General features: G+C 46.4%; 1 protein-coding gene across 2 annotated transcripts in view; it reads right to left on the reverse strand.

Annotated features, from left to right (window-relative positions):
• Positions 1 to 21,911, reverse strand: part of PDCD11 (programmed cell death 11) — a 55,676-nt gene that overhangs the window by 18,569 nt on the left and 15,196 nt on the right. Inside the window, exons 9-21 of one of the 2 annotated variants that reach the window (XR_016221946.1) lie at positions 19,714 to 19,920; positions 17,677 to 17,801; positions 17,463 to 17,523; positions 16,689 to 16,835; positions 15,238 to 15,489; positions 14,537 to 14,677; positions 13,871 to 14,065; positions 12,117 to 12,287; positions 10,613 to 10,832; positions 9,695 to 9,844; positions 9,176 to 9,291; positions 6,546 to 7,062; positions 4,245 to 4,307 (exon numbers count right to left, since the gene is read on the reverse strand). Coding sequence is in view for 1 of the 2 variants with exons in the window: in XM_002718594.6 (XP_002718640.1) it covers positions 4,245 to 4,307; positions 6,521 to 7,062; positions 9,176 to 9,291; positions 9,695 to 9,844; positions 10,613 to 10,832; positions 12,117 to 12,287; positions 13,871 to 14,065; positions 14,537 to 14,677; positions 15,238 to 15,489; positions 16,689 to 16,835; positions 17,463 to 17,523; positions 17,677 to 17,801; positions 19,714 to 19,920 (2,390 nt within the window). In the remaining variant the exon portion in view is untranslated. Of the gene's footprint in view, positions 1 to 4,244; positions 4,308 to 6,520; positions 7,063 to 9,175; positions 9,292 to 9,694; positions 9,845 to 10,612; positions 10,833 to 12,116; positions 12,288 to 13,870; positions 14,066 to 14,536; positions 14,678 to 15,237; positions 15,490 to 16,688; positions 16,836 to 17,462; positions 17,524 to 17,676; positions 17,802 to 19,713; positions 19,921 to 21,911 lie in introns of both variants that reach the window. The other variant, XM_002718594.6, reaches the window with a different exon arrangement.

Below are 21,911 nucleotides of genomic sequence, written 5' to 3' on the forward strand. Positions count from 1 at the left end.
TCTGAAGAAATGGTTCACAGTACTGACCGTGGGCTGATCTTCTCCATTTCACTCACATGAGTATGTACAAAATGTAAAGTAGGCAGCATACAATAACCTCGTTAAACAAAATTGCCTTTTTCATATTTTAGTTATTACAGAACTACTTTCATAAATAAACGCACTGAATCTGACAACAATTTAATGTGAAATACGCAGGGCAGATATCAGTAAACCCATTTGATGCTTCTGAATCAGGAGCTGAAGTCAGGGCTTCTAATTAAAAAACCCAGGACTCTGTCCCCTCTGCTACCCTGCCATTATCATCTTCTTGATTCTCTTTTTGTTCTCAGAAAAGTAACAAGGGAAGTGGATCTAAAAGTTATCAGACCACAGTCACTTCAAAGGAATCACAGAACTGCTACTCTTGTTTATTGATTCAAATTCATTTCTGAAACAAATCCATACAATGATACAAGTAATGCTGGAAAAACTCTAAATAGCAAATGCTGGTGAATGTAGAAAATGGGAAACTTCTGGGGCCGGCACTGTGGTGCAGCAGGTTAAGGTCGGCAACCCATAAGGGCACTGGTTTGAGTCCCGGCTGTTCCACTTCTGATCCAGCTCCTTGCTCATGCACCTGGGAAAGCAGTGGACAATGACCCAAGTGCTTGGGCCCTGCACCCACGTGGCTTTGGATCGGCTCAGTTCTGACCACTGCAGCCATCTGAGGAGTGAACCAGTGGATGGAAGACCTCTCTCTTTCTTTGTCTCTACTTCTTTCTCTGTAACAAGAAAGAAAGAAAGACAGAAAGAAAGACAGAAAGACAGACAGAAAGAAAGAAAGAAAGAAAGAAAGAAAGAAAGAAAGACAGACAGAAAGACAGACAGAAAGACAGACAGAAAGACAGACAGAAAGAAAGAAAGAAAGACAGACAGACAGACAGACAGACAGACAGAAAGAAAGAAAGAAAGAAAGAAAATGGGAAGCTTCCTAAACTAATACTGTTGATAATGCATACATCTGGACCGGCGCCACGACTCAATAGGCTAATCCTCTGCCTGCGGCACCGGCACACCGGGTTCTAGTCCCAGTCGGGGCGCCGGATTCTGTCCCGGTTGCCCCTCTTCCAGGCCAGCTCTCTGCTGTGGCCCGGGAGTGCAGTGGAGGATGGCCCAAGTCCTTGGGCCCTGCACCCGCATGGGAGACCAGGAGAAGCACCTGGCTCCTGGCTTTGGATCAGTGCGGTGCGCCGGGCGCAACGCGCAGGCCACGGCGGCCATTGGAGGGTGAACCAATGGCAAAGGAAGACCTTTCTCTCTGTCTCTCTCTCTCACTGTCCACTCTGCCTGTCAAAAAAAAAAAAAAAAAAAAAAAAAAAAAAGGAAGGAAGGAAGGAAATGCATACATCCTATGACTCTAACTCCACAAAAAAGAAATTCTTGCATGTGTGCACAATGAAACTGGTTCAGAGTTTTTGACTGTGGTGTTATTTATAAAAGAAAAAAACTTTAAACAACCCTAAATATGAGAGCATGTATAAAGGGGTCTCCAAAAAGTTCATGAAAAATTTACATTATGCAAAAACTATGCATGGGTCAAAATAAACTTATTTTTTGTTTCTCTTAAAAATTTCAATTTATTTGAAAAACTGAGAGAGACAGTGATATACAGACAGATGGAGAGACATTTTCCACCTGCTGGTTCACTGTCCAAATGCTTCTAACAGCCTTGGCTGGACAAGGCCAAGGCCAGGAGCCAGAAACCCAATCTGGTCTTCTGTGTGGATGACAGAGCCATCATCTGCTGCCTCACGGATAAGTACAAGCATGATGCTAAACTGAAAACAGAGTATTAGGACTTGAATCCAGGCACCATACGGGATGTGGGCATCCCAAGCAGTCTTAACAGCTGCACCATACACCTGCCCCAAACTTTTCAATTCTACTTTCCACAACCTTTTTAAAGTATCTCAGATAGTCCAAGAACACATATGGTTTGCACATTTGCAGGAAAGATAACTATTTTAACTACACATGTAAAGATGCAAAAATTCATCTCAAAAACTAAATTTTGAATGAAAAAAAGCAAATGGCAAAATATTAAGTATAGTACACCATTTATATAACTTTTAAAAACCATAAAAAATAGGCCTGCGCCGCAGCTCACTAGGCTAATCCTCCACCTTGCGGCGCCAGCACACCGGGTTCTAGTCCCGGTTACCCCTCTTCCAGGCCAGCTCTCTGCTGTGGCCCGGGAGTGCAGTGGAGGATGGCCCAAGTGCTTGGGTCCTGCACCCCATGGGAGACCAGGAGAAGCACCTGGCTCCTGCCATCCGATCGGCGCAGTGCGCCAGCCGCAGCGGCCATTGGAGGGTGAACCAACGGCAAAGGAAGACCTTTCTCTCTGTCTCTCTCTCTCACTGTCCACTCTGCCTGTCAAAAAAAAAAAACAAAAACAAAAACAAAAACCATAAAAAATAATTATTTGTGTATATACCTCATCAATGAAATGTTTTTCATCATGACTTCAGAGCATTAGAGAAACACTACTATGCTTACACTGTGTAATTAGGGCCTTGAGATTAAAATCAAATAAGTAACAATACAACATAGGTGCAGGGACAAGGAAGATGTCCTGGGATCTGTCAACCTCAACCTATTTGTCATTATAACTCTACACCTCTCATCTCCTCAATAAATTCACTCCTTTCCTGGTTTGGCCCACTCTGCCAAAACCAAGTACCCCCACGCAAGCTCATACCATAGTCTTCCAAGTGAGGGGCCCAACAGCAGCAGTGATAATGAGAGGATCAAGAATTATTTAAAAGACCCATTTCAGTCTTCTCAGAGTTCACAGATCCATCCTTTGTGGTATTCATCAATGTAAGGTATCTGCTCTTAGTCTGAATCAACTACTCAACCTCAATCCTCATTAATGGTTTAACTAAAACAAGATATTACATCTCAAAGGTGAAGATACTATAGACTAAAACCACAATATGATAAAGTTTCTTCATTTTCACAATAAAGACTGGAGAGGAACACAATCAAAATCTACAAAACTGAGGCCAGTGTTGTAGTGCAGCAGGTTAAGTTGCTGCTTGGGACACTGGCATCCCATATGGCAAAATCAGTTTGATTTCCTGGCTGCTCTGCTTCCAATCCAACCCCCTGCCAATGCACCTGCTAAAGTAGTGGAAGGCAGCCCAAGTACTTGGGTCCCTGCCACCCATGTGGGGGACCAATATGAAGTTCCCGGCTTGTGGCTGTGGCCTGGACCAGCCCTGGCTGTTGTGGCCATTTGGAAGTGAACCATAGAATGGGAGATCTCTTTCTCTGTTTTGCCCCCTCTGTCACTCTACCTTTCAAATAAATAAATTAAAAAAAATTTTTTTTAAAAAAGTCTACAAAACCAAGAGAACCAGAGTAATCAAATCACATTATTCTGAAATTAAAAGGGCTTACTTTGAAGTTCCCAAAGTTGCTGTTAGCATCTGTAACTCAATGTGGCAGGAATATTTCCCTATGTCAGAATGAGCCTTTTCCAAAATATCAGACTTCCGCCCTGATCCCTTGAGGATTCTGACTAAACCTCACCCTCTGGAAGTCACTGTGGAGATCCTTCTATAACATACCCAAGAGCACACGACCTATAACCTGGAGGATCCAGGCTGGCCCTGCAGAGACTTTCTGATGGTCATTTTCATCTAGCTTTGCTCACCAATTCTGAGGGTTTTCTATGGAGGGAGCAGAAGCAGACAGGCCTATGAATCAAAATTGTTAGGATCCTCTGAAAAAATAAGCCCAAACTGGATCCACGGCTACAAGGAGCAACTTACTACTAGTTCCCTTCCCTGAGAACTCTCATGGAATGCCCCTGTCGGGGCGTGGCCTCCAATTCCAGCTCAGCTCAGGCCTGAGGTATTCTCAGCTACCTGTTGTTTAACGAAGGGTCTATTCTGAGTTACAGAAAACTGGGTTGAGGGCAGTAATGTTTCTTTTTGTTAGACGCAGACAAAGAGAACTGCAATCAGCCTTAAAATTGATCCTTAAACCTTTTACACAGCTGATATCTTGTTTCATAGAAGCTCTCTCATTAACCCTTGGAGGGCCAAGTATCCAAGCTAGAGAAATAAGACTACCTGAACATAAAGAGATAAAATAAGTGCTACTAACTGGCAGAATCAGGATCAGAACTCAGGATTCCCAAAGCCAAAGCCCAGTGTTCTCTCCACGAGGCCACATTGCATGACAGTACTCACCTTGGCCGAACACTCAGCTCCGGGATGGTTCGAATAAATCTGGGGTGGCTTATTGGAAGAAACCTACAGAAACAAATTAAGTCGAGACATTTCTTTCTTATATAACACAGTCATTTGGAGACCAGTATTTCTACTCCAACCCAAAACAAACTTTCAAAGCCACCCATTCCCTCATTGCACACCACCAATGCAGGATGTGTCCTTCTTGGGACAACGGTAAAGAGCTGGCTCCTCTGATCTTCTAGAATTGTCATACCAGACCCTGAAAATAATTTTCTTTATAGACTGTTTACACCAACTCTTTCATTCAAAAAATGACATGACTGGAACAATGTGGTTAAACAAATTAAGCTGCTGCTTGGGATACCTGCATCTCACACAGAAGTTCTAGTCTAAGTCCCGGCTACTCCACTTTTTTTTTTTTTTTTTTTTTTTTGACAGGCAGAGTTAGACAGTGAGAGAGAGAGAGACAGAGAGAAAGGTCTTCCTTCCGTTGGTTCAGTCCCCAAATGGCTGCCACAGCCGGCGCGCTGCGCCAATCCAAAGCCAGGAGCCAGGTGCTTCCTCCTGGTCTCCCATGCGGGTGCAGGGGCCCACGCACTTGGGCCATCCTCCACTGCCTTCCTGGGCCACAGCAGAGAGCTGGACTGCAAGAGGAGCAACTGGGACAGAATCTGGCACTCCAACTGGGACTAGAACCCAGGTTGCCAGTGCTGCTGGCGGAGGATTAGCCTAGTGAGCCATGGCGCCAACTCCGGCTACTCCATTTTCAATCCAGCTCCCTGATAATACGACACAAGATGGTTCAAGTACTTGGGCCCCTGCCACCAATATGGAGACACGGACGAGTTTCCTGGCTCCTGGAGCAGCCAGGCTGTTGCAGGCATTTGAGGAGTGAACTAATAGATAGATTAATAGATAGATCTCTCTATCACTGTGTCTTTCAAATCAATCTTTTTTAAAAATTGAGGAAACTAAGGTCGAGGAGATGGGTGACTCACTAAAGATCTCACAGTTACTGAATCTAATATGCAAATTATTGGTTAGACTTTGAAAGCTTTTCTTGATATAGCAAGAATCTCTACAACAGTATATGTTGTAACAAGTTTTAAAGCAAATGAGTACAATTTAAAAACTTATTTATTTGAGACATAGAGAAAAAGAGTGAGAGTAAGAGAATGAGTGAAGGAAAGCAAGCAACGGAAAGAGCACACAAGAGTGAGTGCTCCTACCCACTGGCTTACTCCCCAAATGCCTCCAATGGTGCTCAGCTGGGGCGGAAGCCAGGAACTGGAAACTCAGTTCAGATCTCCCATGTGGGTGGCAGGAATCCAACTACTTGAGCCATCACTGTTGCCTCCCAGGGTCTACATTAGCAGGAATGTGGAGTGAGGAGCCACAGCCAGGAATCAAATTCAAGCACTCAGATATGGGATGCAGGTGTCTTAACTGACCTCTTAATTGCTGGGCTAGCTCTCGGAATGAGCATAATTAAGGTGTGCAGTAGAGCATGGATTATAACTGATTTATTCTATGCAGTAACTATTAGCGAGGCAAACTGCTAAGCACATAATGTACACTTTCTTTCAGTCTTTCAAAAGACCCTGCAAGGTAGTCTACCATTATTCTCATTTTACGTCAAGAAAGTAGGACCGGCACCGTGGCTCACTAGGCTAATCCTCTGCCTGCGGCACCAACACCCCGGGTTCTAGTCCTGGTCGGGGCGCCGGATCCTGTCCCGGTTGCTCCTCTTCCAGGCCAGCTCTCTGCTGTGGCCCAAGAGTACAGTGGAGGATGGCCCAGGTCCTTGGGCCCTGCACCTGCATGGGAGACCAGGAGGAAGCACCTGGCTCCTGGCTTTGGATTGGCACAGCGCACCGGCCATAGCAGCCATTTGGGGAGTGAACCAACAGAAGGAAGACCTTTCTCTCTGTCTCTCTCTCTCATTGTCTAACTCTATTAAAAACAAAAAAATCAGGAAACTAAAATTCAGGGTTAAATATTTACAACCACAGTCACAGTCAATAAGAAATTCAAACCCAGGTCTGACCCTAAATCCTTGCTCTTAACCATTACACTGTACTTCATATATTTTACACACACACACACACACACTTCTAACCATTCAAAAAGCACTCTTTGGCAGATGCCTTTTAATACTCAGAGAATATAACTTACATGCAACTTTCTGGAACCTGCCTATATTCCCTGTCCCTCTCCCATAATTACAACCACCTTCCCTCAAAGCCACCCTACCCCCACCAAAGCCTCAGTACTTGAATGTCTTCACATCTCGCCCACCAATCACTCGGGCAGTGACTGTCTTCCCAACTTTCAGCTTGGCAGTTGGAGAGGTGCCCACTGGAACATCATCTAGAATTTGGGAGGCATGGATACAGCCAGTGATGCCATCTTCCAGAGTCACAACCACATGAGTAGGCTTCACAGACTTGACAGTCCCGGTGACCTTGTCCCCGATGGACAGGGCATGCTTCTTTATAGGCCCTACGGCAAGAGCTGGATCCACCTCCTCATCCTCATCCACCGCCTCAGAGTCCTTCCGGGTCTGTCTCATGGTCCTCTTAGCAACCGGACCCTCAACGGCCAAAAGAAAACCAGTCACTCCCGGCTCTGTGGTCTTGAGAGTTAAGGAGACACCCTGTCCCACCTGCAATTTCTCTGAATCAAAGCGGAAGGTGTCATTGAGGTGAGAGGTCAGGGAGAAAGCTGCTAGGTGGCCAGTCTCTACCAAGGATGCTACGGCAAATGACTCTTCCAAGTGCTGCACAATTGCTTGGTGTTCACTGCCTTTCTTCAGCTGGAAAAGAGAAACCCAAATCTGTTTTTCTCATAAGGCACTATCATTCATTTATGGTCTCCCACAGGCAGGGTGGGGCTGAGGAAACCCTCGGGAGACCAGGGGACCTAGGACTTGTGTCAGCTGTAACAGACCTGCCTTCACTCCCTGCACCAAGCTCTCCTCCCCTAAAAGCTAAACCCTTGGTATCTGGACTCGGTTTCTTTCGGAGAGAAAAAAAAAAAAAGAAGACCTAAATGGAAGATCTCTGCAAGTGAGATCCCAGTGGAAAGAACAGGGCCATCAAAGAAGGAGGTACCTTTCTTTGAAGGTAGGAGAGAACTTCCACTTTGACTATGACCCTGTCGGAATAAGATCGAAGTCGGTGAACTCAAAAGGCTTCCATAGCCTTGACAACTCATGACTAGAGCCTAGGGAGATTACTGACGCCATAAACAAGAGTGTCAAATTGTTAAGTCAACAACAGGAGTCACTGTGTACTTACTTCTCATGTGGGATCTGTCCTTAGTGTGTTGTCCAATGTGAAGTAATGCTATAACTAGTACTGAAACAGTATTTTACTTTGTGTTTCTGTGTGGGTGCAAACTGATGAAATCTTTACTTAATATATACTGAATTGATCTTCTGTATATAAAGATAATTGAAAATGAATCTTGATGTGAATGGAATGGGAGAGGGAGTGGGAGGTGGGAGATGGGAGGGGTGTGAGTGGGAGGGAAATTATGGGGGGGGGGAGCCATTGTAATCCATTAACTGTACTTTGAAAATTTATATTTACTAAATAAAAAATAAATAAAAAAATTTTCAATCAAAAAAAAAATCCAGATTCCCAGGCTCTATCTTAAGAATGATTCTGATGCATAGTCAGGTGACCTCTAGTGGCTCTTCAGGGTAAAGACACTGTGGTTCCTGACACTAACCCCACCCCCTTGTTCCTTGACTGTTCACCAAAGAGACACATTATTGAGAACTAACCTAATATTCCTTGAAAACCAAATTGTGCTCATGCTCCTATATGCCCAAGTTTCACTTACATGACAAAATGGTCTAGGGCTCTGCTGGAAAACTGAGTAAGAGGCCAACATCACTTTATTCTCTCTCAAAGTCCTAAGATGGGAATTGACTATAGGTTACAGATTAAATTCTCTGTACCACTCTGCCATTAGTGCTAAGCACCTTAGATGATGGCCAAATATATTTGTCACCCAGAGAAAAATACTATATACAAAAAGTGTATGAGGAAAACAGGAAAGGGTGTGGATGCGTGGCCTGAGAATCAGAACTACCCTGAAATGTTTTTTGTTTGCTTACGATGTTTTTAAAACAAATTCATTTCCAACATTTTCAACGTTTATTTCAAATAAAGATCCAAATTCTGCCCTCTTAAGAAACAGACTTAGCAACACTAGCCCCAGATACTCCCAGCTGGCAATAATCAGATAAACTAATTAGTCTCTGACCCAGGTTGTCAGTCCTAGCCCTGCCACACCTAAACCACATGGTCTGCTTCACTCATTCCTGTTGCCTGTTAGAGCCTACAGGTGGGGTGACCATATTAATTTATCACCTAAATTGGAGTGAAAGCATCACTAACCACACCAGCATGAGAAGTAAAAATTGGAAATGTCTCAGACAAATCCAGGCACAATGTCACCCACCTATAGGCACCTGAGCTAGAACCCCTGAGCGCAGAGTGTGGTGCTGAAGGAGTATGTGATGTGAAACCACAGGGGCTAGCTCTGGGACACAGAGGGTAAAAGCACCACCTACAGCACTGACATCCATATAGGCACTGGTTCCAGCGCTGGCTGCTCCACTTCCGATCCAGCTTCCTGCTAATGCACCTAAGAAAGTCCTTGGACCTCTGCACCCACGTGGGAGACTCAGATGCTCCCATGGAAGCAGATAAAGTTCCTGGCTCCTGGCTTTGGCCTGACCCAGTCCTGACCATTACAACCATTTGGAAAGTGAACCAGTGGATAGAAGATCTCTCGCTCTCTGCATCTGCCTCTCCTCCTCTGTAATTCTGACTTTAAAATAAATAAATCTTAAAAAAAAAAAAAAAAAGAAAGAAAAAAGAAACCATAGAAACAGAAGTCACAAGCACACTTACCTTTTTAGCTTTTCTATCCACCAAGTTCTGGAGAAGAGAAACATGCACTTCCAACTTCAACATATCAACATTTAAGATTACAACCTTCTTTTTCTGCCCTGACTCCACCTCCTGCCCTGCAATCATAACCAAAAACAGTGTGATCATCTTTCTGGAACAGGCTGAGAGAGGATAGCACCTTTCCTGGACCTCCAAACCATAGGAGTCTATATGGGACACAGTTAGGAAAACCAAGGGGCCATCCCCCATCATTCAAGTTCAGGTGTGCCTTAATTCATGCAACCTGATACAACAAAATCTAGCCTTATCAGTAATAATAATTAAAGGAGTCATAGCTGAACCTTCTCTAGTGCTCAGCCAGTTGTCATAGTTTACATTCACACAAGATAGGCATGCCAAAACTTTCCACTGAAATCAACTCATTTATCCTATGCTTGCAAATTCTGTGTCCAGGAGAAGCAGCAATGGGGCAAAGCCCCCCACCTTACTTATCACGATGGCCAAGAGGGATGGACTCACCTGCCCGATGGTACTTGCTGGCTTTCAGGACCAGGCCAGGCACTGGGCCCCCACTGAACAGCACACAGCCATCTTCCAACACCTCCTGCACCATGAGGTCAAGGACCATTCCCGGGGTCATCTTGGCCAGTGTCTGGATCAACACAGAGTCTGCCAGAGACCAACCAAGTGAGATTGGGAGGAGGAAACCACACTCTTACTGCTCCTTTCTTCTGGAAGTATGTTGTCACCAAGGAGGGCCATGAAGCATCAGAACCACTGACAAGGTACAATTACTTCTTGCTAAAATGTCTGGTATCCATGGAAACCCTTGTCACAGGCAAAGAGATCCATGGTCCTTGCTAATCCTGCCTGACCACAATTCATGAAAATAGCTAACAAATACCCCGAACACAGACTTTTCTTTGGTCTCTGAATTTTCATTCTACCCTCTTAAGCACTGTGCTACCAAATCCTGTTAAGGTTCCAACAATCCTCACAATGGTATAAGGTCTAAGAGAAGCAGAGTAATGTCTTTATGAAGTCTGGCAGGCCCCTGATCTGTTTCATCATATATATGTGCTGAATAAAGGAGTGACAAGTGAAGAGGTGAATGAATTCACAAAAATGCAAACATGGGACCACAGTACCAGTGGCAATACTGAGACTGACAGGAGGAGACGAGGGAGTTGAGATGCTTGTAATGCTTGATCATAACCTCGACTAGATAAACAGAGGTGTTCATTTTATAATCACTTATTGGGCTACATACTTAACGATGTGTGCACTTTATATAGGTCATGCTCCATTAAAAAAAGCATATCAACTTTTAAAAATTCTGGGGAGCCCAAGTGTAACAGATGTTAACTTACAAAACAAACTCCCCACCCAACCCTGCTCTGTGCCTACTCTCCCCACCGAATGGACTGAGCCATTTACCTCGGTTGCTCATGAGGCTGCGTACACCTTGCAGTTCCTCCAGGCACTGGCTCAGGAGGAGGAGGCTGGTGCTGGCCACATCACCCAGCATGCAGTCCGACAGCCGCAGTGACAGTAGCATCCGCTGCTTCTCCTCATCCACGTTGGTCACCTTGGCAACTACTGTCTGCCCCTCGACAAAGTGGTCACTTGGGGAGGTCACAAATTTGTCACTCATGATCTGAAGGGAAGAATGGGTAGACAATGAGGAAAGGAAAGGACACCTTCATGAAGACAACCCACTGAAGATGCCAGAAAGGAGTGTGTGGAAGCCGCCCCTGCCATCTGTGAGCACTGCCCTGTTCCCCTCCATAAAAACACAGCAGAGGCTCCAGTGGCCCAAGCACACCTTGAGAAGGTGCCTTACTGGCAAGTCAGAGGGACCATGGCTGCCCCTGTCTACCACTCAATAGCAACCCTCTGTCCCTTACTAAACACTTTACCAGCTGCCCCTAGCCCTCCAGCCCCCATTTTAAAAACTCAAGCGCAGGCAGGTGCCGTAGCTCGCTAGGCTAATCCTGCGGCGCCGGCACACCGGGTTCTAGTCCCGGTCAGGGAGCCGGATCCTGTCCCAGTTGCTCCTCTTCCAGTCCAGCTCTCTGCTGTGGCCCGGGAAGGCAGTGGAGGATGACCCAAGTGCTTGGGCCCTGCACCCACATGGGAGACCAGGAGGAAGCACCTGGCTCCTGGCTTCAGATCGGCACAGCGCGCTGGCAGCAATACACCCGGCTGTAACAGCCACTTGGGGGAGTAAACCAACGGAAAAAGGAAGACCTTTCTCTCTGTCTCTCTATCAAAAACAAAACAAAACAAAACACCACCAACAACAACATGCAGGGGCCAGCACTGTGGCACAGCAGGTTAATACGCTGGTCTGAAGTGCCGGCATCCCATATGGGCACCGGTTTGAGACCTGGCTGCTCCACTTTCAATCCAACTCTCTGCTATGGTCTGGGAAAGCAGCAGAAAATGGCCCAACTCCTTGGGTTCATGCACCCACATGGGAGACCTGGAAGAAGCTCCTGGCTCCTGGCTTCAGATTGGCGCCGCTCTGGCCATTGCAGCCAATTGGAGAGTGAACCAGCAGATGGAAGACATCTCTCTCTGTGTGTAACTCTGACTTTCAAATAAATAAATAAATAAAATCTTTAAAAAAAATAAAAAACTCAAGTGCAGTCACCTTGACACTGGAGTATGAGGTCTCCAAGGGCACCCAGTGATACAGCATGAAGTAGACCAGGTGCTCCTTTCTCCAGAAGGAGAACTGGACAAGAGCAGCAGGGTCTAGTCTCAGCTCCACTTGCCCAGCCCTCTGCCAGGTGCCTCTGTGCCACACACAGCCCTAAGGGGTGCCCTGAAACTCCTAAGGATTTAAGTATCCTGTTCCTTCCCACCAGCCCTCAGTTCCATGAGCCTGGCCCCTGGCATTCTCCTTGAAGATCCTTGCAGACAGAGCTGAACTTACAGCTTTAGGGGCCAGTCCACTGAGACCTGAGGGAAACTGGACAAACACGCCATAGTCCTTGATGCTCTTCACAAAGCCAATGAGTAGCATTCCAGGATGAATTTCTGAGAAGTTCTTGGGATCCTGGTCACCTTCTACCGTGGACACCAAGGCTGGTTTCCTGCAAAGGAACTAGTGGCATTTTGTCAAGGAATATTCTAGAAAGGGCAGATTAAACATCCATTTCTCCATCTCCGTTTTCTCCACTTTATAACTTCTGCTATGACAGTGAGGCTCTGTACAAGACCAGCAGCATCTGGGGCTGGCATTGTGGTGTAACAGGTTAGGCCACAGCCTGCAATATCAGTATCCCATGTGGGCACTGGTTTGAATCCTGGCTATACTGCTTCCAATCTAGCTCCCTGCTAATGCACCTGAGAAAGCAGCAAAGGATGGCCCAAGTCATTGGACCCCTGCATCACATGGGAAATCTGGATGAAGCTTCTGGATCCTGGCCTCTGCCTGGACCAGCACTAGCCATTACGGCCATTGGGGAATGAATCAGCGGATAGAAAAGCTCTCTCACTCTCTCCTCTCCCTCCTTCCATAACTCTGCCTTTAAAATAAAGAAAAAACCTTAAAAAAAAAAAAAAGGCCAATCAATATCAGCCATATCAATATCAGCATCACCTGGAATGTGTGAGACAGCCAAGCTCCTAAGCACCACTCGACCTACTGAAGTCTACACTGTGGCATGTGTCCCAGCCACCTGTTCTGGCCCAGCCAGGGGACTGTGATATACACCTTTCCTCATTAACTCATCTCCAGATTACGGGGGGGAAACCACAAAGGAGATGGCTCCACTCCGTGGTATGGCAGGTGGATCAACCACTGCCCCCAATTTCACAACTTGTATGTTTTATCTTCTATGAGAAGATACAGTGTCCTCATTCAAAGTACCCACCCACACAAAGACCAAAGGGAATACTTCTGAGTCCCAGTTCCCTCAGGAGAGGGAAGGGAAGAAAAGCAGGCAGAGGCACAGCACCACCATACTGATTGTTCTAGCACAAGGGGCGAGCAACAAATGCCCCAATAAGGCCAGACATGCCACTGGGGCTACCCCAATGGGCCTTGCAAGCCACTCTACTTGGACTCCCACTCACTCCTATGACCCTTCTGACTACTCCGCTCGGACCACAGCCATCTGCTAGCTGTACTTCAGTTCTGCCTTTCCTTTCCACAGTGCAGGCCTTGGCACTGGTTTAGTCCTACAAACATATATTCCCGAGGTCAATGTTTGATATTTTTTTTCCCTAGACATTTCCAACTGAGAGCAGATTTTAGCTCAAAATTTCCCACCCAAGCGGCTGGTGCTGTGGCATAGAAGGTGGAGCCGCTGCCTGCAGTGCCGGCATCCCATGTGGGTACCAGTTCAAGTCCCAGCTGCTCCACTTCCAATCCAGCTCTCTGCTATGGCCTGGGAAAGCAGTGGAAGATGGCCCAAGTCCTTGGGCCCCTGTGCCCATGCGGGAGACCTGGGGGAGGCTCTTGGCTCCTGGCTTCGGATCTGTGGAACTCCGGTCATTGTGGCCCAATTGGGAGTGAACCAGTGGATGGAAGACCTCTCTCTGCCTCTCCTTCTCTGTGTAAAAAAAAAAAAAAAAAAAAAACACACACACACACACACACACACACACACAAAACAAAATTTCCCACCCAAGGGCTCATGCCCCCCCTACCTTCCATTGCCCTAAGATACAAGTCAAGGATACAAGGTGTTTCTCGCTCTGACTCAGACACAGGACACGGTGAAGGATGTCTCCTGCCTGGAGCCAGTGATACAACAGTGGGCCATTGGCGACATGGTCTGACAGATGAGACGTGGGGAGGAAAGCAGGAATGTTGTGGGGCAAGACGGCCACCTCCAGCCCATCTTTGGTCTTCTCTAAAACCTTCACATCCACCAACTACCCAGGGAAGAGAAAGATAAAAACAGTCCTTGCTTGAGCAGACAGCAACCTAAATGTATCAGGCACTTAGAGGCACTAGACTCCAGCTCTAGGGATTACCGATTACTGAGAGGCTAAGAGTAGAGAAGCAGCTTTCTTCCAGACCCACACCCACCCCAACTACCCAGCAATCACTGCTGTACACACACTGCAGGACTCATTTACCGGCTCTTGTCACTCCTCTCCTAAGGCTCTCCACTGTGTCCCACAGCAAAGAGAACAGGAGGTGGAGCCTCAGGACCAGAGAGGAAAGAGGTAGCCTACTGAAAAGCCACACCATACCAGAACTTTCCTTCTCTTAGACAGTTTTCTCTGATGTCCCCTGGAAGCCCTGAATCATATCCAGCAACTTCTGTCGCTCTCTTCCATGGGCCCAGGACCCCCTCTGCCACTGTCTGATAAAATAACCTGTTGGAGAAGTCCGGGTACCTGCCCAACAGTAACGCCTCGTCCTTTCTTCTGACCCTGTCCAGCATGCTCTTTCTTCGGTTCTCCATCGCTCAACAGCTTGAAGGATAGAAGCATCCTCTCTTTGGATGGCTCACTGTTCAATACCACCACCTTCACCACCTGGTGAGAAACCAAAGAACCCCAGCTCATCTTCCCAACAGGCCTTGCGAGCCTGCAGCATGGTACCCTCTACTAGTGCTGTGGAGGTCTTGGGAGATCCTCCACAACCTTGTGGAAATAAGAAACATAGTGAGAGCTAAACAGAATCCCCACCAGCCAGCCTAACGAACGAAAAGAAGACATGAGTAACTTTCTGGTACGACCCCAAGATTAAAGGAAAAAAAATTATTCTTCCTAGTCCGACCCAGAACACTAGCTTTATAACATGGTCCCCTGTGGTGATGGTGGCCTCAGAACCATTTCTGAAGCGAGGGACTCTATTTACTATGGGTTGAAGTCGATTACTTCCAGGCTGTAGGCCTGAGGGCCATTAATTTACTGGCTTCTGCTGACCCCTCTGAGGGTTTTGCTGTTCTGTTCCCATCGTCTTCATTGAGCTGGCTCAGACCCACTTTGCTCTCTTCCTCAGTCTCTTCAAAAGCAGCCCTCCTACCTGCTACTCTTAAAAACTGTATTCTTGGGACCACCAAGGTAAGGAGGCCTGCCCAGAGTAAGGCTACCTGGCCAGTGTAAAAGACGCTCCCTGGGTCAGGAATATACTGGGCACTGAGCTCATGCTTCGGCACCAGTCCCTGCACATCATTGTAGAACTTTACAATGCAGCCATAGTCCTTGACCCTGATGATGACGCCATGCGTCTGCAGACCAGGCTGGGCATCAGCATAGCAGGTTATGGGAGGGAGCTTAGATTCCACCAGGGTTTTCTTCAGGGTCATTATCAGCTTCTTGGCTTCAGGGTCACAAAGTAACACCTAGGAGAAAGATAGCGACTGTCATCAAGTTACCCGATACCAACAGAAGTACTGAACTAGGCTCTGCAGCTCCCTAAACCCAAAGGTCATGAACCTGCTGTCTCTTTTCCTGTAATAACCTCAGCTCAGGTCCTCCCTGCTACCTGCTGCATGACCGTCCACAGTGCATTAATCTCTATTTCAAGCACACCTGCTCCTGCAAGGTGGTGCAAACTACTCCCTCCTGACCATGCAGCAAGACTCATTACCCCACAGTGCTTCCGCAGGGACTAGTGCTACAGGAACCTCTACAGCACCTACACTCCCTGCCGGTGGGCTTTGCACCCAGTCTAATGGAATAAACAACTGAGCCAATTTACTGCCTGAGTACTGTTGTTGATTATTAGCTATAAACTAAAACTGAGCTAGGCAAACATCTCTTATCTTTCAGAAGGTTAAAGACAGAAAAACTTGTCATTTTTCTATTTGAGAAGAGACAGAGCTTCCATCTACTGGTTCACTCCCCAAATGCCTGCCAGTAGTGGGACTGGACCAGGAAACTCAATCCAGGTCACCCATGTGGGTTGCAAGGTCCCAACTACTTGGAGCATCACTGCTGTCTGCCACAGTTCTTATTTTTCCCTAGCATTCCAGATCCTACCTATCTTTTCTACTTCAAGTCCCATCTCTGCTAGAAATCCAGAAGGCATTGTCATATAGAGCTGAATTAAAAAACTGGTTCTGCCATTTATTAACTGTGTGTCAAGATACTTGGCTTTCCTAAGCTTTAATTTCCCAACTTGCAAAATGAGAATATACTAACTTTATAAGGGTTTTAAGGACTGAATGGAACAACACTTGTCATGGACCTTGCAGAGCCACTGGCACAGAATACATGGACATGTCGTTGTTGATAATATCAATGACTGACTGCTCCAGCCCACCCTCCTCTCTGTGGTATGACCACAGTGTATAGCTGGCACCACACTATGTGGCAAAAGGTCACACGCTGGCTTGTGCTCCCTTCGTGTATGGTATTCAAACTCCTGCTAGTAAAACTACATGACCTTCCAAGGACGAGAATTCCCTTTTCCCTTCCCAAGGCCAGGCGCAGCACTGGACACACTGTAGACATACTGCACGCTGACTGTGGGTAAAGGCAGACATTTCAGCTGAGAACTCGACTCTTCCTATTCAGACAAAACCCACAGGAAGCTCACCCGGCACTTGAGCTCTTCCCCAATGTGATACTTCTTCTCTGGATTCTTCATGAGGATGTCGGCCAGGTGACTGGGGGGTACCAGGCCCCGTATTCGCTCACCCACCTTCAACAGTATCCCATATGGCTTTATGGTCAGCACTGTGCCCTGGGGAGTTCAAAGAAAAGATGCCACAATATCTCGAGAATGGTCATTCCTCCACTTCTTACACCAAAGCCAGTCATATCTCTACTAGACCCCACATCAAAGCCTGTTATTCCAGAGTTCCCAGGGTAAGGAACCCCTCCACTCAGATCAGGACTGGGTCATGTTTGTTTATGGGAACTTTTGCATCTTTTTGTGTGTGCACGTGCTTTCTGTCTGCCTCAAAAATACATACCCTAAAGGAGAGGACTACGTCTCCTAAGGGACAAACTCTAGATAAAGGGGGTCTGCTTAACTGGACCTAAAAAACCGGACAGGAGAAGCAACTGGAACTGACTTCTCACAGATATTTTAGGGAGTTCACTTACTACAGAGCTGACTTGTGATGTGGTCTAACATCGACCACCAAACCCCAAATCCCAGGATTCATGACCTACTGCCTCTGTGTAGTAGGGTGGTACCAGTAACACCTTATCATAAAATTAATTATGTTATGAGAAAGAAATTTCAATTAACAGGCAGAGGCAGGAACATGGTTTTACATGTGTTAACATGAGGACTAATGAGCAGTCGGTTAACTTACGAACTTAAAATGGACATGAGAATCTAATTACATGCTTGAAGTTTTACCTTTATTACTGCCCCAGGTTTGATGTCATGATATCTAAAGTACTGAGCTTCAATAATAGACCTAGGATGAATGGAAAATACACAATTAAATAAACTAAAGCACAACAATCATGCTGGAAAGAAAGAAACCCTTTACTCAGCAAGGCCAGGAGAACCTGGATGTGCATACACCCAAGCGCACACTCTGTACCCCAACACGTGTTAACAGACTCACGTCCGCAGAGAGAGCAAAACCAGTTCATCCAAAGGGCTGTAGTCAATGATTCTGCACTTGTGAGTGTTCCCTGGCTTGAAGGCCTCAGGTTTGAAGACTTTCTTGGAATCAGAGAGATGGCTGAGCTACAAAGAACCAAGTATTAAATACAAGCCAGAGGCAACAGATCTGTAGCAAACATACCATACCACAATGCACTCATCACATTTGTCACCTACTGCAAAAACAGAACTTTGATTGCTTGTTAAAATAATTCTGACTAAAAAATTATTCTTTATCAGCATAGAATCTAAGTAAGGTCAAAGAAAAGTTTAGATCATGGGTTGGTCAACTGTGGCTCACGAGGCATGCCTATGGGGGAACTTCCAAAGTTCATGGAAAACATTTAACGGTGGGTTAAGATGCTGCCTGTGATGCTGGCATCCTACATCAGTGTCGATTCAGTCTCAGCTGCTCCTCTTCTGATCTAACTCCTGCTAATATGCCTGAAAAAGCAATGAAGATGGCCCAAGTGTTTGGGCCTCTGCCACTACGTGGGAGACCTGGATGGAGTTTCAGGCTCCCGGCATTGGCCGGACCCAGCCACAATCATGGTGGCCATTTGGGGAGTGAACCAGTGGATGAAAGAGATCTCTCTCTCTCTCTCTCTCTCTCTCTCTCTTTGTAACTCATTCAAATAAATAAATAATTAAATAAATCTTAAAAAAAAGCTCACAAAAAATGGAATTAAAGGATGAATATAGGAGGGACTACCTCTGCCCTCAAAAAAGATAAATTTATCTTAATTCAAAAATCTTTTGAGGTGCTGGTGCTGTGGAGCAGTGGGTAAACTACTACCTTTAAGGCCAGCATCCCATATGAGTGGTGGTTCATGTCCTGGCTGCTCCTCTTCCAATCCAACTCTGTCTATGGTCTGGGAAGGCAGTAGATGATTCACTCCCCAGATGGCTGCAACGGCCAGAACTGCACGGATCTGAAGCCAGGAGCCGGGAGATCCTTCCAGGTCTCCCACGTGGGTGCAGGGGCCCAAGGACTTGGGCCATCTTCCACTGCTTTCCCAGGCCACAGCAGAGAACTGGATTGGAAGAGCAGCAGCCGGGACTTGAACCGGCGCCCATACGGGATGCCTGTGCTCCAGGCTAAGGCTTTAACCCGCTGCGCCACAGCACCGGCCCCAGCTTTGCAGGTTCTTTAACACTTTTTCCATAAATTTTTCAAAGGTCCCTTGAATGCACAGATTTCAAAATTTTGCATCAAAATAAACTTATCTTTTAATTCTGTTTTTCCATTAACTGAGATACTGTATTTTATAAATAAGAGTTTTGTAGGAACACAGACATGACAGTTCATTTTCACACTAAAGCTACTTAAGGCTCAAAAGCTTAAAATATTTAGTACCAGGGGGCCCTTCAAGGAAAATCGTCCTTAGCCCTGGCCTAGACACTAACTTGGGCTTATATTGCCTGTTGACCAGTATCACCTATCACCCATACCAGGTTGGTTCTTAATCATTCTTTTTTTTTTTTTTTGAAAGGCAGAGTGGACAGTGAGAGAGAGAGACAGAAAAAAAGGTCTTCCTTTACCGTTGATTCACCCTCCAATGGCCGCTGCAGCCGGCACTTGTGGCCGGCACACCACGCTGATCCGAAGCCAGAAGCCAGGTGCTTATCCTGGTCTCCCGTGGGGTGTAGGGCCCAAGCACTTGGGCCATCCTCCACTGCACTCCCAGGCCACAGCAGAGAGCTGGACTGGAAGAGGGGCAACCGGGATAGAATCCGGCGCCCCGACTGGGACTAGAACCCGGTGTGCCGGCGCCGCAGGCGGAGGATTAGCCTAGTGAGCCGCGGTGCCGGCCCGGTCCTAAGGCATTCTAATATAGCAAACATTGTTCTAATTCCTAAAAACAGTATGTCACACTCGGGGATACACAAAAACAAGAAATGAATATGAAGGGATGTAGGAAGCAGCAAAGGACCCACGTGTTCCACAAGTCTCTCAAGGGATGACATTCCTGATCAAAGAAAGAGGCCTCCTTACCCGGGCATAGGCCAGAACCCCATTCTTCAGGCTGAAGGTGGCCCCAGCCTTGATGAAAAAGCCCTGGACAGGAACATCATCCAGCACAGCTCCAAGGTGCTGGCAAGAGAGTCGCGTGAGGGGTCGACCAGGCTGCAGGAAGATGGGGCGCAGGCTCAGGCGGACAACTTTGGTGCGAGGATGGACACAGAGGATGCAGGCTCTTACCTGGACAAAAGAAAGAGCAGAATGAGCAGGACAAGGCACAAAGGAGACGGTCCAAGGGCCAGGACTCTGCGTGTACACACCAACAGCAAGGCATGGAGGCACTACATTTTTTTTTTACAATATTTATTTATTTGAAAGGCAGAATTAGAGGAAGACACACACACATACAGAAAAAGAGAGAGAGAGATTTTCCATTCGCTGGTATACTCTCCAAATGGCTGCAATGGCTAGAGCTGGGCCAATCCAAAGCTATGAGCTAGGAGTTTCTTTCGGGTCTCCCATGTTGGGAGAAGTACCTTCACTGCTTCTCTAGATGCATTAGCAGGGAGCTGGATCAGAAGTGCAGCAGCCAGGAATCCAACCGGCACACATGGGATGCTGGCACTGCAAGTGGTGACTTCACCCGCTAGGCCACAGTACTAGCCCCAGGCACTATAATCTTTAGTATTGAGTACTGAAATCAGCTTGTGTGAAAAAGTTAAGGGGCTGGCACTGTGGCATAGCAGGTAAAGCCGCCGCCTACAGTGCTGACATCCCATACAGGCACTGGTTCGAGTCCTGGCTGCTCTACTTCCAATCCAGGCCTCTACTTATGGGCTGGGAAAGCAGTGGAAGATGGCCCAAGTGTTTGGGCCCGCACCCATGTGGGAGACCCAGAAGCTCCTGGCTCCTGGCTCAGCTACGGCCTTGCGGCCATTTGGGGAGTGAACCAGCAGATGGAAGATCTCTCTCTCTCTTTCTGTCTCTGCCTCTGCCTTCTCTATAACTCTGCCTCTCAAATAAAAAAAAAAAAAAAAATGTAAAAAAAAAAAGTCAAACAAAATGTCCCCGAGGGACCATGTCTGTCTAAATCAGCACTTACTCAAGACCAAGAAAAACACACATCAGTGGTCTCCTCAACCTCAATACACTAACACACGTACAACAATGTACTGGTGGCAAGACATCAAAGTCTCATCAAAACACACCAAGGTTAAGACATACAAATGTCTCAACTCTGCACGCAAATAGGGAAAAAAATCACTACTAAAAAGAAGTTCACCAAAATGTTAACAGTATTATTACTAGGTGGTGGAAAGAACAATTTTCACTTAAAAGGAAGAAATCTCAGGGCTGGCATTGTGGTACAATGGATGAAGCCACTGCCTGGGATGCTGGCATCCCATGTAAGCACTGGTTCTAATCCCAGCTGCTGCTCTACTTCTGATCCAGCTCCCCGCTAATGCACTAGGGAAAGAGGCATTATAATAGCCCAAGTACTTGTACCCCTGCCACCCATATGGAAGATCTAGATAAAGTTTCAGGTCCCTGGCTTCCAGCTGGCTCAGCCCCAGCTGGTATGGACATCTGGGGAGTGAAGCAGCAGATAGAAGATCTCTTTCTCTGTCTCTCCCATTCTCTGTTAACTCCGCCTTTCAAATAAAAAAAAAATTTTTTTTTTTGTTTTAAAGATTTATTTATTTATTTGAAAGGCAGAGTTACAGAGAGGCAGAGGCAGAGAGAGACATTCCATCTGCTGGTTCATTCCCCAAATGGCTGCAACAGCTAGAGCTGAGCTGATACAAAGCCAGGAGCCAGGAGCTTCTTCCGGGTCTTCCAGGCGACTGCAGGGGCCCAAGCACTGGGGCCATCTTCTACTGCTTTCCCAGGCCACAGCAGAGAGCTGGATTGGAAGAGGAGAGTTGGGTCTTGAAACAGGGCCCACATGGGATGCTGGCACTTCAGGTGCTGGCTTTATTTGCTACACCACAGTGCTGGCCCCATAAAAAATTTTTTTAAAGAAAAGAAAAAAACCTCTATAATATCCATAAGCATGCATTATTGTTAAAAAAATCATTTTATGATTCCAAAAATCCTGAATCACAAATATCAGTATTTTCTTCTCAAATATCTGTGCTCATTGTAGAAAATATGAATATTTGAATAGAAAAATCATCCAGGATTAAACACTATTAACACCAATTTACATATAATCTTTTGACATCTTAACC

The sequence above is a fragment of the Oryctolagus cuniculus genome, chromosome 15 (assembly GCF_051225735.1).
Source record: "Oryctolagus cuniculus isolate XC-2025 breed Fujian yellow rabbit chromosome 15, ASM5122573v1, whole genome shotgun sequence".
NCBI lineage: Eukaryota > Metazoa > Chordata > Mammalia > Lagomorpha > Leporidae > Oryctolagus > Oryctolagus cuniculus.